This window comes from Nipponia nippon, unplaced genomic scaffold (assembly GCF_047370975.1).
Source record: "Nipponia nippon isolate SJK-2023a ecotype South Korea unplaced genomic scaffold, ASM4737097v1 scaffold_4, whole genome shotgun sequence".
Lineage (NCBI taxonomy): Eukaryota > Metazoa > Chordata > Aves > Pelecaniformes > Threskiornithidae > Nipponia > Nipponia nippon.
In genome coordinates this window covers 8,803,976-8,824,016 of record NW_028262358.1, presented here as the reverse complement: position 1 = coordinate 8,824,016, position 20,041 = coordinate 8,803,976, and the positions used below count along the sequence as shown (strand labels likewise).

General features: G+C 37.4%; 1 protein-coding gene across 6 annotated transcripts in view; it reads left to right on the top strand.

The window, feature by feature from the left end:
- KIF16B (kinesin family member 16B) overlaps window positions 1-20,041 on the top strand; it is a 141,871-nt gene that overhangs the window by 36,838 nt on the left and 84,992 nt on the right. For all 6 annotated transcript variants that reach the window (XM_087776536.1, XM_087776535.1, XM_087776538.1 and 3 more), the window contains exon 12: window positions 647-706. In XM_087776536.1, coding sequence (XP_087632662.1) covers window positions 647-706 — 60 coding nt within the window. The remainder of the gene's footprint in view (window positions 1-646; window positions 707-20,041) is intronic.

The following is a 20,041-nucleotide window of genomic DNA, read 5'->3' as shown; positions in this document are numbered from 1 at the left end:
GTGAAAGTTAACTTATGAGATGGACAACTGGATGAGTAGGAAAAGCAGCACAAAAGCTCAGCGTTCATACCCAGTGCTGTCCCTGTCTGTAATGCCTTTGCAAGCAGCTTCTCCCTTCTGTGCTGATTTCAACCAAATGTGTGATTTCGAAGTTGCAGCAAACTTTGCTCTGATTCTCTCCTGAAGGCTGCCTGTCTGCTTTTTCCTCTGCAAGCCATCCTCTGCAGTTTCTGGAGGGTATTTTCGTCTGAACATGCCTACCTGCGCTGTAGGAAAGGAGCTGTCGTCTTGTTAGAGCTATGGGATCAATCTGTGGCAGTAGACTTTGTAGGACTGATGAAGCACTTCATGGAATTGTTTCATTTCTTTGAAAATGCCTGCCATTATTTGAAGTGGCTATCCCTGTCCTTTGTTTCATTTTACACTATAAATAAGAATTTTGTGATTTCCCCCCCCCCCCCCCCCCTTTGGGAGAGAGAGAAATTGTAGGTATGGCCACTTATTGCAGGAGCAACAGTGCTCTCCTAAATGTTTAAGTACTAAACTTCACAAAGAATTGCACAAATATTTAGTACTTCTCTGAGAATGTGTTATCAAGGACTTTAGAAGAGAGGTGATTTTTTCCAATATTTGTTTTCTTTTATAGGTACAAGAACTGACCAAAGAGTGGACAAACAAGTGGAATGAAACCCAAGATATTCTGAAAGTAAGGAAAATAAATACATTTTCAGCTTGGCCTTTGAACTAGCCTTAGAGGTTTTCCTTTCAAAAAAAGTTCCTGTTCTAAGTCACTTTCTTTGTCTTTTTTTTAATAACACAACATTTTCTCAGTCTTGTTTTGGCTTATTCCAAAGAATTAGTTTTTGAGAGGTTTTAAGAGTAAATATTCAGGCACCAGTGGTATTTTTGATTAAGATTTTAAATAGTTATTGATAGACATGAGCACAACTCTCTCTTTTCTTCGCCATAGTGACCTCAGCACAGAACAGCTTGTCTCTTGCAAATCTTTAAAATACTGAAGGTTTTTATTGAGTTGCAAATGAAGAAAACCTGGGGCAAGCACAAGTGGATCCCTTATCCCCTTGGTGTTTGTGTTGTATCAAGACTTGTGAATGATCACTTTTTATGTTACATAGGTATCTCAGTGAATGTGGTGCATAGTGGATACAGATTTTTGCATTGGCCTTCAGAGTCACGTTTTGGTCAGAAATGGCTTGTAAACTTGAAAAACAACTTTCAATGGGATTTCTGCAGTTGAATCTCCTCCAGTAGGTCTTCATCTAACCAAAGAGATGCATCTGACCTAAGGGTGCTCTAGAGTCCCAAGCACAGGGATTTTTGCAACTGGTTCACATAAGCTGGCCTGCATTGCACTCTTTGTATGACTTCAGACTAGTTCTAGAGCAGTTAGATCCACACAGTGCTCTCTTGTGTTTTGTAGATTTAGTACAGATCCAAGAGGGCAACTTGGTGATCTCCATACTGTTTTTTGCATGATGTAGTCTGAGACTTGTGTGTTCTCTGCATATATCTTTGCTTTCCTGCTGTTCAGTTGTACTGGTAAGATTTTGTTGGCATTTGGCTTGTGATTAGTCTGATAGTCTGACGTGATATTTTAATGGGCTACTTTATGATTCCATACATGCATACAAGCACACGTGTGCACGTGCACACACACACACAGAACAATAATTCCCACAATTTCTTTTCTTTAATGTAGACTGACATTTTTTTTTTCCCAAACGTTTTAACTATTGTGTTAAATCAAAACTTTGAAAACAAAGCTTAAGGTTTCATGACTTGCTGTACATGCTGAACATAAACTTGTTTGGAGTGCAATTCAAGCAAGCATTTAGATGTAATTTTTTAATTCTCCTTATCACTTATCTGAAACTTGAATTTTTTTTTTGTAGTTGATTCTTTGCTGTGTATCACTTTTTCCTGCCTTTAATTTTTAAATTCACCACAGTGTCTTTTATCTGAGTTCCAAATAAGTTGAATGGCTCCATGCTTAAAAATAAAAATAAAGCACAAATAGCTTAAAGAACAGAGCAGGGTTGGTAACTACCTAGCAGATGGCGTGACAGAATGGACTGTTTAATGTCTGTCCAGATACTGAACTGGGAATTACCATTTGCATATTCCTCAGAGATGTTTTGGGTCCAATTTTACATTATTTCTGTGTTATTTTGTTATTTTGAAGCATCTATACGTACGTAGAACTTTATTAATCCTCTCTTTACTCACATCTGGATTGGGGAGTTCATTATCACATGGAGAATCTGTGAATTTTGGTCAATTGTAAGAGTGAACATGATGTAGCATATGGGAAGTTTCTAAAGCTTTATGTTGGAAATGCACTGGTTCTCGCACAGAGATTACAGGATTGTAGGTGTTAACCGAACAATTCCTATAAACAAGGCAAAGCTGCATTTGTTAAATAGCTGAATATAAGGGACTTAAACACAGAAGGTGTAATCCTACTTTTCTGGTACTGAGCTTTTGTTAGTTTAATTCATACAGCTTCTGTATTTTGCACTTTTATACTCTGATATTTGAGTACATGATCATAGCTTGTATTTCATTTTTGGGTTAAAGGCAGTTGATAAAACTTTCTTTCCCCCAAAAAACTGAAAATCTGCAAAAGATTTCTTGGTTGTACTGTTTTATTTTACACTGTTTTACTGAAGCTATCCATATTTTTATTCACTTCTTGTTTAATGATTCCTGAAATCGCTGCCAGCATACGAGTGGAAAAGGGCTTTTTGGATGTTCGCCAGGCTGAGTTGTTGGAAAGCAGATTTTAAGCTATAGAGAGCTGTGGTGTTTCTTGTAATGGACTCCCTATAAGTTCACTGGCTTTTTTGTTTCGTTATTGATATACCCCCTGTTGCACACAGAGACATTGTTCATTTGTAAAACTAGAATGTCTTGGCACCCTTTGAGAAATGAGACTGTCTTCGTGTACCTCGCTGCAGTCACAACTGCAACTTTTTCTGTGCCATAATCCAGTAATTTGCAGGACATTCTTCATTAAGGTACTTAGAACTTCACGTTTGTATTTATGTTTAAAACTTGCTTCCCCTTGCCTCCCCCTCAGCCTGCAGTCCTGAGATAGCTGCTGCCTTTCAGCGGACTTGGAGAATTAAAAACCTTTTGCTTTTCAGTCCCTAACACCTTTTGCTCGAAATCTTTTAGGCAGTTGATTTTGCAAACTGATGTAAACAGCTACCTATTACCTATTTGTATATGCCTGCCAGATGCAACTGCACTTGCTAGTAGCTGAATGGGATTTCCTCCTCTGTTATATGTAGTTATGCTTTTTTCATACCAAGTTCTAAATATCCGAGTTCACGTGGTTTTGAATTGTTCTCACAGGCTGATGGGAAACTCTGTTAATGTTTAAATCCAAAATAATTGAAAGGATTTTGCATAAGCCTCGTAAAATACAGGAAGCCAGATTCATAGGGCATGCTGGTGTCTACTACTAGATCAACGGATATTGCTGGAAAAAGTTACGTAGCTTTTACTGAATGCAGTACTTTCATCAGGCCTGACAAAGAAGTGATGCATACTGTTTTGCAGGGAAGATGTTCCTCAAACTTGTTCACCCTTGCCAGTTATTTTGAACCTGCTTTTAAATTAGACCAGCAACATCTAAATGCTACCTTGAAAATAATTCATAGAGAATGGAAAATCCTTGTCCAGCTAGAAAATACCGAGGAAGAGAGAATACTGTGTGAAGGCAAGTTTTTGATAAAAAGTATTTGGCAGCTTGAAATTCAATTATTTCAGTCGGCACAGTGCCATGTGTGCAGCTGACATGTACATCCCAGTATTCTTCCTTATTTCTGCTTGTAGCTTTTATCCCCTTTGACATTTGTCTCGATGTAGTTCACCCAAAGTTACGGTTTTCCATCACAGTGTGCATCTTCAGACTGTGTTGAACTATCCTATCTATAAATGTTGTCAGTTCTGGATTTGGTGCAGAGTCTGTCTGTCTGGATGTCATTATCAGCTGTGAACATCTTGTATCGTCCTTCATATACGCTGTTGTCAGATTGGGCATGTCTTGGACTGGTGATGGGAATATTGATAGTACACTCTTTCTTTCATGTGTTTGGAAGAAGCCCTTTTGCAGGGTGACTCTCTGGGTTCCTCTGGAGTCTGAATCACTGTCAACTCACACCTAAAGCTCAAATCCTCCCATTTTTCCATATGCAAAGACTAGGACGCTACGTACATCGGGGTTTTAAATTTGTGCTGACTGCATATGAAGCATCCTTCACCGCGTAGCATGGCAGCTTCTTTGCGTTGCTAATCTGTCTGAAGTGGCAAGTGTTGTTTCCAATGATGATGTTTGTTGTCATCCTTGACCTCCTCACTATAATACAGCATGACACTCTAACCTTACTAACCTAGTATTGCAATCTGTCCCTTGCCCTTCTTTTTAGTTGAAGGGAGGATATTTTAATACTTAATAAATTTAATAAATATGTGGAATGATGCTTCAATATTGGGTAAAATACTGCATTGAAAAACCAAAGCGATAGTGTTTGATTTGAAGCCCATAGGCTTTGTGTTGTTTACTCAAATGTCACCAGCTGTCAAAATAATTGCACTTTATAAAACAGCACTGCTTTACATTGCTTTGCAATCTTCAGGTGTCTTGCAACCTCAGCACTTGACTCTAGGATTTTGCTTTCATCTCACTCATTGAATCTTTCTATGGTTTAGTTTTCTAATTTTTTTTTTTTCCTTCTGTTAATGTTCTTCTGTACACATCCCCAAAAAGAAGAGGAGGAGAGAAGAAAAACCTGCTCTTTTCCTTAGTTTAGTCCTTTTTGTATTGTTCTGTTAAAGATCAGTCTTGGGGTCTGTAATTTCTTTGGATGCTTTCTAAGATGTTAGGGTAACCTGTCCAACTTTCAATTTTTCTCTTTCTTTGAGGCTTTAATTGGCACAAAACTTCTTTTGATGTGACTGCTATATTTGACTGCGTGTGTTGTCATTCTCCCAGAGATCTTTTTCTTTCATTGGCATCTTATTTTTGTCATCTTTTGTGCACGTTCCAATTTCTTTCTCTAACCTTTAGCAGCTTTGATATTAATCTTTTTAAAATGTGTACGCCTTTATATAATTCTCTGCTTTTTCTTCCCAACTGTCTTTTAAATTTCTTCTCCCCTTTTACTGTTTGTGTAGAAATTTGGTTTGACTTTTAGCTCTTGCCTTCTTCGATGTATGTCATTTGTACCTAGCATTAAGGTATTTAGATGCTGCCTTTTTTTCCTTTTTTTTTTTAGTTTTAAGTAGATTTGGAGTTACCTTTTATTTTGTTATCCTGTTGTTTGATTCTACTCATGTGATTGGCTTTGTGTGGCAGAGCTCGACTGATGTCAAAGGATGCAAAGAGATCTCTCTTCACAGAGTCTATTAAAGGACAGGGTCTTTTTTTGTATGTGTGCCTAATTCTCATTATCAGTAGTTTAACTAGTACTTGCTTCGACTAGCTTTGTCCTGTTGGATTTAGTGACACAGCCTCACTTCCATCAATAATACTAATTCTGCTGCAGTACTTTACCACATGTTGTGTAACTATGGTATTGAACACTGTTGATTTGATCTTTTTCTTTTCGGTGCCCTTCGGTTGAGTACCGGTATATTTTTATGGCTTAACAATGGTTGTTCCTACCTGGGGAAGAAAACTGTTGCTAGTATGTCTGTCTTCAAGCATTAACATGTACTTTTTTTTTTTTTTTTTTTTTTTACTATCATGCCTCTTTATTGGGGGAGATGAAATACTCTTAATTTGCCACAATGAATAAATACAGACTAATACCAAACAGTTATTTTGGTAGACATACTCATCTAAAGAGAAGAATTTCCTTTCTTTATGAATCTTGGCTATACCCAGCAAAGACACTAGGAGACCAGAACTCAAAGTAATCGTGTTGCTATTTATGAGGCGCTGATTAGGGTGGCAGCATCTAATAGATTTTGATTTTAATAATTTCCTTTCCGTGCTGGCTTGTATACCGTAGTGAACCCTGTCAAGAGCAGTTTGTTGTGTTCTATATAAACGCTGCATTAGTCTACATTTATTTGCATTTCCAGATAATTTTTAAACCACAGTTGCTGAATGGTATTTATACACCTTTACCTCAGTTCTTCTGCCTGTAAGGCTGAGCATACATCACCATTTTCCTGTTTTATGCCTTTTTGTTACTTCCTATTAACCTCAACTGGCTTGGCTCCTTTTCCTCTTCTCACTTATTTTGTGTTCTAACCCGGTACTTTGCCCTATAAAGAGCATTTGTTTTCTTCATTCTTTCATGTCTTCTGTTTTAACATGCTCAGTCCTTGGGTGAAAAGTGCTCTCAGTTAAAACCTGCTACTTTCACATAAAATTCGTGTGTCTACTAAACCCACTTTTTGATGGCTGTAGAGTAGAGAAGCTGTGCAAGCTCTTGGGTTCCTGAAGAACAAAGTGCAGAACTTGTAAAAAGTACTTATTTTATCACTAGTAATGCTAATAGTTCATTAGTCATGGCATGTGCTTCTTGTCCAAAAACCTGTAGTTGTGACACTTCCACATTCAATGCCTTCAGCAACCAATAAAATCTTGTGGGTTTTGTGCCTATTCCATAGTAAGATTACTAGAACATTAGGAACCTAATGCATAATGTCGTTGTCCTAGATCACTAACGAATAGTTAGGGTTTTTTTTTTTATTTGGATATATATACACATTTTATATATATAAAATCATGTGCTGAACAAAACTTCACAGCTTCATATTTGTAATTATTTGTATCACATGAATCATTTTATCACTGGGTAAGTTGGGTATTGGAAAGTTGTGTATTATGAAGTTTTTACAAAAGACACCAATGTAGGCTTTAATTGAACCTTTAAAAAGTGCCTGTGACTTTTTAAGACTTGTGGACACGTGCCTTTGGAACACAGGTCCTAAAATGGTTGTATTTACAGATTGAATGAAAAAGAGTTACAGGAATGATGTGCATTTATATACAAAACGATGTATGCATGATAGTGTGTTTAAACTGTTCATTTTCAGCTTTGGCATATGTGTTTATTTGTATGTTTGGCAGGAATAACACTTGTTTCTAAGGATTTTTTCACATTTCAGCAAGTGAATCGTTTTTGTAAAATTGTTGCTAGTTAGACTTGGTGTTGCATTTTGGTTAGGATGTCTGTTGGCTGTGTTTAAAGCATAACTGTACTTTTAACAGGAGACAAATCTGTACTTTCATTTGAACAAGTTTTATTTTTTATTTTATAATTTCTTCTATTTGGCATCTGCATTAGACAACGCTCATTGCGTGCTTCCAGTTTTTGTATCCTTTCTACAAGCTATGTCTTCTGCTTGAATTTTTAAGGAAAATGTTTAAAAATCACTGCAAAATGAAAATAGGATAGCATATCTATGGAGCTGGCAGAAAGAATTTAAGTCAGATGTTACTGCTAAATTTGTTTCCTTTTAGAAAAGTTGATAGAATAAATAGAATAGCAACTCTGTTCCTAGGGATGTTTGCTTTTTCAACAAGTTTTTGCCCTCCAACAATTATGTAATATATGTACATTTATCAAACTGAATTTGTATGGAAAGGAAAAATGCACCTTTGAATGAAATAGTCTCTTATTAACATATTATGCTTAATAGGATTCCCTTCAGCTGGCTTGTGAATGTTGTGCAGAAGACAAGATACTAAGAAAGTTTTAAAAGTGCTGATGTTAATTGTTCTATTTCAGCCAGAAATCACACAATAAATGATAATAGCTTCTCTTTCTCTCAAAGCCTGTTTGAATGTGGTCTTGCACTAGATGTCACTGCAGATACAAAAATCAGATTATTCTGCATGCTTAATTCAGATTTAATTCAGATATTTTAAGGGAAAATGATTTGCAGTATCTTGACTTTCATTGCTGTTCGGATCTACTAAAATAAGATTATAAGAATGCCAAAACATTGCTTTAGGAGCAAGTCCCGAAGAACCCGAGTAACTGTTTTGACAGAAGTGCCTCTGAACAAGAATTTACTGGTGGGATGCACTGTAGAATGATTGTGTACGTTCAAAATTATTTGTCAGAACATTTTTCAACTCTCTCTTTCAGATTACTGTATATCTAGAATGTTTGACAAATTACTTTAGCTAACGCCTTTAAAATGTGTTTATTCTCTTAACTTCGTTATAGCTCTGATATTTTATGGGTATAAAAGAACAGTTTCTGGGAGAGGTGGTATCTTTTATTTGATCAGGTAATATCGTTGAGAAAGCATACAGGCTTTTAGACGTACAGATCTTTCACCAGGCCACTTCTGCTACTTGCTTTCTCTTTTAATGGATCTTGCAGTTGAAGAGCCAGTGGCAATGATATGCAGCTTCTATTTATAACTGTTTCTTTTAACATTTTTCTCTTCATTAATCACTTCTGTAGCTTTATAATTGAATTTCAGTACATTAAAATTTAATAAGTTTGGGGTTTTTCGTTCTTTTTTTGAGAAAGTTGTCTGGCAGTAAAGGAATGTTTACTGTTCTCAATCCTTGTACAGTATTTATCCACAACTCCTGCCTCCTAAGTGATGACAAGTAATATCTGGTTTAGTTCTCAGTTTTATTAGGGTTTGTTTTCTTATACCTGGCCTCGTGCGTTATTTATTTATTTCCCAAGTGTAGCAGTTACTGGCAGTGGTTGTAGTCTATAAAATCATCTATTCTGGTTGTGAGATTTAAAGTTGGGATAAATTGTCATTACTAAATGTCACATAGCTACCCTCCTCCAAAGCCTCTACAGATGGACTTTTTGTTATTTGGGGGTTAGTTTAGAAGATGGGACACGAAAACATAGCATTATATCTCTCCCCCCCACCTTTTTTTTTTTTTTTTTTTTTTTGTCATTAAGATAAAATGAATGGATCTTTATGCTATTGGCCAGCACACAGATTTCTGCTTTGGAATTTGAGTTTGGATAGAGATCATCTGAACATGATTTGTTTTACCTTAAATAGACATTGTTTTTTCATACTATATTACTGAACAGATGCCATTATTAAGTGATGATTATTACTTTAACTGATCATCCCCCTTGCTTCAGTCTGGTAAGTATGACTAGGTCAATGCAGACTGAGAAGAAAGAAAATACAATAGAGAGAATTTTCTATAAAAGCAAACAAATAAACTTCTTAAGGGTTTATGTGGTTGTCCTGAGATACACATTACTTTTTCTTCAGGAGAGCAGCTCTCATTGCTCTTCACTCAGCAGTGATTTTTTTCAGTGCTTTGTCCACTCTCAGCATTAGCTTGCTGTTGTCAGAGGAAGAAAAAATACTAAATTGGGAACTGGTGCTACTGATCTACTGTAGCTCTTTCCCTAATAGAAATGCTATAGAAAGGGTCCCAGCCACCTGGGGAACGCTGAGTGCAGCAGTCAAAAGTAGATTTCAAAAGAAATAGTTGTCTGATTTCAAGCCTGTCTCTGCCACCTGTGTTCATCTTATTAAGAAACCTCCTTTCGCTTTTGCTGCCTCTTTAGCTGCTTGCGATGCCTCTGCGGTGGTCTGACCACTTTTAACTTTCAGTTTCTGCTAGAAGGTCGTAATCAAGAGATGCCTAATGCTACTGATTGTTTTTTATTTCAGTTTTAAACTGTTTTTCCCACTTGAACCCACCTGGACCGTGAGAGAAGCACGGTCGGGGGCTGCCATTTCTGAGCTCACCAGCCACGGATTAAAGCAGGGTTGAATAGTTTGGTTGATCCAGGCTGTGCATTCCGAAAGAGGCCCTCCAAGTTTCTAGGAATAACCATACTCCCAAGTATTTCACTGCTGTCCTCCTTACAACTGGGGCCCTGCATTTGTAGATCATCCAGGCCGTGCTTAGCTTTAATCCATCCCTAGGGCTTGTAGGCGGTTTTCAAATGAGAGGGAGTCAGACAGAGTGAGTTGCTTTTGAAATCCTTTCTACAGCTCGGATGCCACTTGTTCAACAATTCCTCCTGGGCATTTGGTCTGCTTTTCTATTAATTTTCTTGTGGCAGGAAGGGGAGCTAAATTGAAAGCAGGGGAAGCTCCTGATTTAGCCTGTAGAAAAACGAAGAAGAAATATACCCTGAAAGCTGTTTCTTCTAAAGGATCAGCAGAGAAGTAGTAAGAAGGAGAAAAGACAGAATGTAAATTCCTCGTTGGACTTGGTTGTGGGAGGGTAAAGAAGCATTCCAACATCAACATTTTAGACAAAAACCATAAATTCATCTTGAGTCCCTCACAAAGGAACTGTTTCTAATGGCAATGTGTATCGGATATAAGTACTAGAACCATTTTATTCTGCTGGTGTTTTTAGCAGTATATTTAGGAGTTTATTACTGCGTGATTCTGATAGCTTTGAGTACATGGTACTGTTGTGCACCTGACTTAATGTCTTAATTGGCAACTGAGCGTAGCCTTGATTCAGACAGCCACACTGTGGTAGAAGTGCCGCTGGAGGGATGTGCTTGCTCTTTGTTCCTCCTAACTACAGAGATGATATTTTTTATGACATTCACTAAGAGGTGTCTCAAACACAGATCGCAGCACAAATCTGCTGCTGTTGCCATCAGGCTGTATTCCTGATCAAAGGAAAGGGCACGGCCCGTTTCTGACTGCCATGTGTCTCTTCACGTTCATTCACTCTGTATCTCAGTAGCTGGGCTGTGAGGGACAAGAACGTGACAGCAACCAATCCTATGCGTCTTTCTCTGCAAAAGACTTTGCTATTGCGTTGCTAGTCCTGAAGTCTTTTTTTCTCCTTGGTGGTTGTTGCTTACTAGTATGCATAATCCTGCTCCTATACTCCTACTTCCTTACTAGTACGTGTAATCCTACTACTTCTTCAGTTTCTTTCAATAGTGAGGGTTACATTTTGGCCCTGAGGAAGGGACTAATAGATCTAAAGTAATCCGTTACTTTAGATTAATCTCTACGGAAGTAGAGATGAATTTCTAGGTAAATAATAAACAAAACAGAACTCCAGATAAGTGAAACGCTTCTTAATTCTCCCATCCCCCAAGAAACACACAAAAAATGAAATGGCTTTTAAAATGAATAAATGTGGTAGCTATGAAACAAGGCTTTTTTCCTCTACAATTCCATGACTCGTTCATCATCCAGCTTTAGCAACAAATGAGGTGGGAGTCCTGTAGATAATAGTCTAGTTCACCGCATTCTCCTTGATTCATTCCCAGAGTACAGTCTATGGAGTGAATTATTCACAGGTCCTGTAGAAAATATATGATCGTGTAATTAAAGACTGTATTGTAATGCATATGGGAGAAGAGGATGAATTAAGATAGCCTATTTCTTTCTCTTCTGGCCAGGCCCCTTCTTCCTTTTAAATACCAGCATAAAGAATACCGAGGGCAGAGTTGCTGTCTCTTAGCTGGAAGGTATAGTACCTCCTGCGAGGAAGGATCACTAATGGCAACAAAAGTCTTGTTCTCTGCCCCAAACGTCCACGCTGAAATCCGTAGACTTATTTTTCCTTTGAGAGTAATGTACGCTTAGTGTGGTCACACATAGGAGGCTGTGAAGAGGTGAAGCCTGCCCTGCTTGAGACATGGCAAAATGCTCTGTGTGCCTCATTTTTTGAAATAGAAGAATAGTTTTCCCTTAAACCCAAGCTGATGGGGGCAGAAACCAGCCTGCAGCAGATGCTCCCGCATGGAGAATGGGAGCTTTGATGGTTTAAGTTTTATAAGCCACTGGAAAACAGGATTTTACAGCTAGCATCCGGGAAGCCTGAGCAGCCAAACAGGCACCTCTACTTACAACTAGCCAAATCCTGCAATTCTATTCAGGGAATTTTTCTCAGATGTCAGTAGCAGTTCTGTCTGTACAAGGTCTAAAGTGTCAAGAAGCAGGCCCTGCAACTTGTTAAGTTTGTCCTTGGAATGAAGGCCAAAGTTCCTGAAAAATTACTTTGAATCTGCCAAGGTTTCTAAATGGAAATCCTTGCAGCACGTTAAGTATAGTGGTGCTTTGGGATGCCGCTACAATAATAGGGTTTCTGGGTATTAATAGACAGCTGCATGTCAGCAGTGAGCATGTGGTAGTTGGTTTTGAGGGGGAAAGAGAAACAATGAAAAATGGGAAAGGTAAGCAGACCTTATGAGACTTAAGAACTGCTCCTGCAATTCCCTTATTCTTTAAAGGAATAGCATCATTAACTTTCCATCATTTTAGCTTCACTATCTTGGCAGTTGCTCATTTAAGCAGTTCTGCATTTTGCATCTGCCTTTTTAATTGACATTCATTTGAGAGAGCTGTTGATGCCTGTGTGGGCTGCTGCTGGAGCACCTGCACTTTCACAGTAAGCCTTCCACAACAAAACTAGAGTTTTCTGATCTTGGTTGTTGCAGACTCTTTAATGGCTTTTCTTGATTGATGAGGCTGGTGTGGTCTAATGCTCCAGGAGACAGGGAAAAGACTGATTAGGAAGTTTCTTCTCAGTTGTGGTTTTCTTTGTGGCTTTGGATAGTAGACATTTCTTCCTCTTGGAAGACTAAAGTGTCTCAATTGTACTAAACTTTTGGTTTTAATTGTACTGAAACTGACTCTGGCAGCTAGCAGGATGGTGTTCTTTCTTGGTCCCATTGACTAGAAGGAGAAGACATAGCAGGAATTTGTGCCTTATCTAACATATGTATGAGTGAGGGAATCAATATCTCCTTTCATAATTGATGATTATATAAATAATTAATTTATTGCTTATAAAGGAAGAACATATTTTTAATTTTCAAAAGCATTTTATTGAAGTGCTAGGATAATACAAAACGTAGCTTTGGCATGCCCGCAGGTTATAAAGCATACACCTCCTCCCTGGTGGTGCGTTCCATATTTCCTCCTCTCCTCCCCTTGCCTCCCAAATAGCACCTACTGCTTTTGTGGCAGGTGATTCAAAATTTATTTTGTTATTCCAGAAACCATACCCGTGTCAAGCTGAACATAGTAAAACATAGGACAGAAATTTGATACTGTATATGCACCTTTACAGAATACAAAAAAAGCTCGTTTAGCAGACACCCACTAAGGAGAGGAGCAGCTTCACTGATACAATATGGAACAAAACAGCTTTTCGTATTTAATGTGTAGGCTGTCACTTTAATGGGAATCTCAAATATTTCAAAGTTGTTTTCTTGGAATAGATTTTTTTTTTTACCCTGGAATTGTCTTGTCAATCACAATTAGACACAATCGAATTTCTTTCAGCTGCTGCTCAGTGTTTTGTCTTGGCTGATCTCTTTGTGATAAGTATTTTGTAAGGAAGCCAGCCTGCAGAGCAAGAAGGGTGTCCGTGTAACCAGTTCCCATCCAAAACATAACAAGTTAAATACTCAGCTCTGCTTCTCCCTTCATCTTTTAAGGGATTGTTACTAGTAAGCCCAAACCAGGTTTCACAAATCTTTTTTTCTCCTCCCTACCTCTTGCTCCACTCATCCGTACAGTAAATGTTTTCTCGTACTTTGCAGTGGAAGTTCCTTGTTCCTCTTTTAGTTCTTTGGGTAATATTATGCTTTGAGAAATCTTTTTACATTCTAAACCATCGTATCAATAGCTTTCCTAGTGCTGGCATTTCTAATATTTCCTGGCATTCATTTCCAATATTTCCTAATATTGGCAGGATGACTATGTATATGCTAGTTGTCTGGAAAACTGTTGATGAAATGTCTGCCTGTCTTCCAGGAGGCAATGCAGCATTCAAAAGTAAGGAGCGGGTCTGTTCCATGTCTTCAGCATGTAGTCTGGATAGTTTAACCCATTAATGCAAATGTGAAAAGTTCTGTGAACGTACCTGTGTTTCCAAATCATTTTTCTGACGCTGTTGTAGATTTTTCCAGTTGGTCCATAGCAAGATTGCTTTATTATGCAGAATATTTTTTTTTTCTGGTACACTTATATATTTTCCCCTCTGAGTAGGAGGACGTTATTGAGACATATAGTATAGAGAAATACTCAGCCCTGACAATCTAATATAACTTAATATCCTTCTCTTTCCATTCCAGTCTTCCCAGAAGGAAATCAAAAATCTTGTCAGCGGTGATTGACTCATCCAATAGAGTCTTGTTAAAGAGGGTGCAGGTTCAGTTTTATTTGTTGGAGGGCAATGTGCCAGTGTTTCAGATTATCCCTATCTTAGGTACCGAAACAGTTCGCGCTTGCAAGTATTTTAGGTGCCCGATTTCCATTTGTTTTCAGTTTGATTTGGCTGTGTGAATACCTTAAAAACACAGGGTTTAGGTAGAATGTTATGGGGTAGCTAATGTTTTCTTTTTCACTTCCCCTTCTGTGTGAAGGAAGTCTTATTGTTTTGCAGGAACTTTTTTGGCAAAAGATTTGTGATTTTGGGCAGCTTCTGACCTAGTTGTAGCTCATCTGTGAATATCACCGTTTCTAGATCTGGAGTTTTTACCCTTAGATAAATCCAGAAGATATAATTAAGACCAACTAGTCCACAACAGACCCATTAAAGACTTACCTGTCTTCAAAATGTCAGCTTCTGTAGAGCTTTTTGTTAAATATTTACATTTAATGTCCTTAAAAGTCTGGTTTGCAGCATCTGGACAAACTGTTGCTGAAGGATTTGCTCTGAGTGTTTCATTCAATTCTTGGATTTTCTGTCTGGCAAATTTCTGTTAAAAAGTATCTTCTTGCATGAGCACTTCTCCAAATCTTTGATTGCCAAAAGCTGAAACTTTATTTTGTTTCCAACTGTTTTTCATTTCCCCTCAAGTTCTCATTTTGTGGCTGTGTTCACACAGCATAAGGAGACAAATGTGGAGATGGGATACATTTCAAAACTCTTCATAAAGAACAGTGTTTTAACTACTTATATTTTGTAGCAGTCCACAGGTGCTCAGTGCTTAATTACGTGAAGAAGTAGCCTGATGCTGTAAGGAGCGAAATGGGCTTATTACTTCCCCTTAAAAGCTTATTAAAATCCTCCTTCATTTCCATTCCTGAGTTCAGGCTACAGTATCGTACCTCTGGTTTCGATTAGGTATTAGTATGGTCAGCATGAGGGTTTGACAAGGTGATGGTAGTCCAAGAAGGGTGCTGACGTGACTCAAGAAAATACCATGAATCTTGGGAAAAAAGCAATGACTGGTCTCTCCCGTTTTCTTTTGGGTTTGGTTTTTTTTGGTTGGTTGGGTTTTGTTTTTTTTTTTCAGTTGAATGTGGGGATTTGTTTTGAAGAAGAATTTTGTTTGAAGTTTGTTTTGAAGAAAAATTTCTGGTCGGGGAAACAATTCAAAATACCATACCCTAGTCATTAGGGGAAGCTTGATGGCTCTAAGAAGCAAGATAAGCTATCCAGAAGCTTTTAAAAAAATCAGGATACCTAATTGTGGATTGTTTTGCATGAAAGAATGACATGTCCTTAGTTGTTTGGGTTTTTTGGTTGTTTTTTGGGTTTGTTTTTTGTTTTTTTTCCCCAGCAGGATCCACCTGTCATATGTGCTTCTGCAGCTTTTGTGGTGACAGCTTTTTAATGGGAACTCAGAAAACCAGAGTTTGGAATATTGATATGGCAATTGCTCTGCAATATTCATTTATTTACTGATTCCATGCTGCAGGGACAGTCTAAATTTTGTGGAAAACAATAAATCTTATACGCGGGCAGAGTGACTATCACATAACCAAGAATTATCTGTGTTAAAGAAGAGGAACATATAATTTTGGTTTTCTGGTGTTCATTTGAGTTCTTAATTGGCCTCTATAGGAAAGCACGGATCCATTTGTCTTTTTGCTTACATATACCAGCTTACTTAATGTTTGCAAGGAAAGCTTTTTCCATTGAGAAATGCAACTGATAATGTGGCAAATACAAAGTCGCACTTTTGGGCAGCTGAAATGTAGATGTTTTAAAATGCCCAGCTGAATTATAGTAATCTCTCTGCCATTTACCTCTATTTACACAGTCTTTAATTACGTGATCACATCGTGGGCTCTCATTATTTCTTCCTCTGGCTTCAGTCAATGGAGAGATGGCTGCAAAATCCAACATGGAGTTCTGAGATGTGGAGGGAAGGAGGCTGTGGTCTGATGAACCTTGACTGGTTTCAGAGTTAGGGTCATATATAAGGAGCATAGCAGAAAGGCAAAGGAGGATTTTAAGGTTAAAGATTCCTTTAACCCGGGGAAAATGTATCTTATTGTATCGCTACCCCAGGGAAATCTGGGAGAGTTTCTTCCTGAGGAATTTTCTTTTGGCCGTTTTCCTTTAAAGTTGCCACTCTCGTAAGACCCTAATTGATTAGCTGAATTTAAGACACTCATTAAGACACTTAATTGAAATATGCCTGGGAGAGAATTTGGTTATATTTGGCTTTATGTTTAAATCTCTGTAGTTTTGTCTAAGTATAAGCTGCTTTAGATAGGAAATCTAAAAGTTTTCTCTGTTTTTAAAATAACGTATTTAAATGTTTAATGCCATAGATTGCTTTTGGTAAAGCAATATTGAAGTTTGTCCTGAATTCAACAAGTAGTATTTAGAGGTCGTAAGCTTTTGTTTACCAGTGATCTTTTTGGTCTTAATCCACCTGTCAACTGGTTTTCATTAAGAAAGGACATTGTACATGTTAAATTCAAGCTGACTTAAATGTCACATAGTCGTGGCTGGCAACATTTTTAAAACATATTTTTAATGTACTCCTGACAGTTTATGTTAATGAAGCATTTAAATGAATATTCAAACACCTAGTCTGCTTTTTATTGAAATCGTTAAAATTAGACCCATCATGAGGTATTATTTAACTTCTGAAAATATAAAACTCTCAGTCTCTTGGCTGCCTTGGCTTAGGATTGAAAGAGTGGATTTGCCCTCCATCTGTTGTGGTTGATGATATTTACTTGCCAGTCATTGAAAAGTGCTACATTGTACTCCATATCAATGCATTAATCTTTTATTTTGAATTCACTTAAATAGTGGGATGAATTACCTCCACTAGATTTGTAATTTTGAGGTGCAGTAGTACCTGTCAGGAGTTGCTGAGAATTCAGGTGAGAGGCAAGGCTTGCGATGATACACAGCATTTGTGCATTAATGTTTTCAAATCTCGGTAGGGTTATAAAAATAACGTAAAGCTTTGCCACTGCAGAAGAAGTTGCCTCATTTTTTACAGTAAGTAAATATAACAAATGTCATACCTCCTTTGGTGAACATGACTTTCTTTTTTATTATTTCGTATTAGCTGGCAAAAAGTAGTCCCCTGGAGGTTTTTCTGAGAAGGCAAAAAAGATGACAGCTATCCAAGTTAGGGTTCAAATCAGTCAGCAAATTGCAAAGGTCAGTGATTGCCTCTTGAGGTTTGAGTAGATTGCTTTGCATTTTCTCCCAAAATACACAGCAGGTTTGTATCTTTAAAGGAAGTGTTATTTTCTGTTAGTAGCTGGCAAAGCTGTGCTAACTTACTGTCATTGGCTAAATGGGCCATAAATTTAAAAAAAATACTCAAGTCTGGCAAAACTGCAGTCTGCCAAGAACGCCGTACACTGTAGTCTAACTTACATAGATAGCAAGCGTTTCCGCTCCCTTCTGTTTTTTTTTCCCATTGAATTTTAGCTGAACTTACAGAAAATGTGATGGGAACTTTACACTTCAGTCGGTATTTGGAATGTCTGTCTTGGCTATGAAATATGGATTAAGTTTTTTGGGGTGGTGTTTTTTTGTTTGTTTTGTTTTTTGTTTTTTGGTTTTTTTTTATTCCATTAGAGATGATATTTCTTCTGGCCTTGGTGTTAGGGATTGATGCCAGATTATAGATTTCCGTATAGGTTGTTTTTATCTAATTAATTTTTAAAGTACACTTCCCTTTGATGCATGTTTCCCGTGAATATATTTTGGGTATTATACTCTCTTCATCTTGTCCTTTCCCTCCATCTTATGAGTGTTTATCCTCTTTATTTGTTTGACCTACTCTTTTTTTTTTTTTTTTTTTTTTTCCTATGGATCCTTTTATCTTGTTTGGCATCTACACCTGTGTTTCGTTATTGTTTCTAATTAAAATTGAGGTCCTATTACGATCACAGTTCAAGTATGTGGCATCCCCTTATGCTGTTCTTTAAAGCAGTTAAATAACTATATTGGGCTATTACAAATTAGAATGACTTGTTTGTTTTTATTTGTTAAAATTGTGGAATAAACAGTAGTTTCATTAAATGTAATTAAAGGACATGGGCATTTCCTCTGTCTCTTCTAGCTTTCAATCGTTGTGCTGTAAATGCTGCAATTTAGAGAATTCAAGTCAATTGACACTATACTATGTATAGGTATACAGTTTTTATTTACATTTATATGTGCATATATATATCTTGTATACTGTTAATGACAGAATTTGAATTTTGTATTAGATAAGGTTTATTTCACTGGAATTTGAATTAAGGGAAGATGTGTATAGTTGCTAAGAAAAGTTTAGTTTCCCCAACTGAGTTTACCAGCTTTACAAAAGAAGAGCAACAGCAACCCTAGTCACTTCATGTTGTACAACCAGTTGCTAATGCCATTTGTGCCAGCTTAAAGCACCAATTATTTTATGCTTTGGGTACACAGAATCAAACTGAGAGTTTTTAAAGGGCACTTTATTCTGCCTTTTTGTAGCATCCACGAATGTTTGCCTTAAAATCAAAGGGAATATATTTTTTTTCAATTTCTGACCTTTTAATAGTCCTTTAATTTGCATTAAAAACTTCACGTAAGTGACAACTCGTATTTGCTGTCACTGACCTAGTAAAACCTAGCACGTTATTTCTGGGGAAAAAAGTAAAATTATTATACCTTCATCAGTTACCAGAAAAGTCATTATAAACTCTGTTCTCAAAATGAAATGAAAGAAAAACAGTCTGCTAAAATCTACCTAGCAGAACTAAACATTTAAAGCTAAATGCAAATGTTAAATTCAGAACTGCTACACTGACCTACGTTTATTATGCTGAAGTAAATTGTGGAGGGACTCAAAACTTTGACTAATATTGCCTCCTGAATGGCTTATATTTGCAGGACTAGTGAAGAGACTTTAATTTTAAGAAATGCTTTTCTTGTGAAGACTTCTTTAAAATGGTATGTTTATTTCTGCCATGTTTTCTTTCATTTCTTTCAAAAATTGGAACAATCATAACTACCTTGTTCCCTGTAAATCTGTTGGTTTTTCAATAGTCATTTCCTATTTAATTAGTATTTATAATGTTGTCTATAGTCTGTGATCGTTCCTAGAACTAGCTGGCCCTGGTTTGTCTGCCTAGTACGTGCTGGATCTGGTTCTGTCCGTCAGTGATCCCTGCTACAAACAGCTGTAGGACCAGTTCTCATCTCTGTGGATGTCAGTAAAACATTTGACCCTGGGACACATAGGAAGCAATTTCCTTACTTAGGTAGTGTGGAGATTAGAATTTAAATAAAATAAAAGTGGTTATACAGAGGATGTGATGGAAGTGGTGGTACTGGGAAGGGAGGGAAGTTGGTAGTAGTGAGTTGGTTTGGTTTTTTTTTTTGGGGGGGGGGAGGTGGTGTTGGAGCTCGTTTTTGGGCTTGATCATGTTTAACAATTTCTTTGGATGTGTTAACTGGTGAAGTTTGCTGATATTAAAGCTGGGAGACATAATTGGATGGAATGACTCTAAGGATTAGAAGAATAGAAGGGTGATTGATGACAAATAGTTTGCAGTACAAAAGCATCAGGGCTAATAAGAACTTAATACACCATGGAAGGGGAGGAGGATGGCATGAGACTACTGTCATCAGATAGTACACCCGCATGAAAGGCAAATGAAATCTTGGAAGGATCAGACAGATGTTTTGTGCAGTGAGTGGAAAATAGGGGTGCCGTTGTACATGGTGCTGGAAAAATGGCATATACGCTGGGAACGTAGCATATAAGTCATCAAGGTCAAGGAAGATGGCCTTGAGAGGGGATGCGTTAAACACCAGGGTATGGCGAGCCCGGTCGTATGACAGGAGATGCTTGGAGTTTGGCCTGGTATAACCACAGTA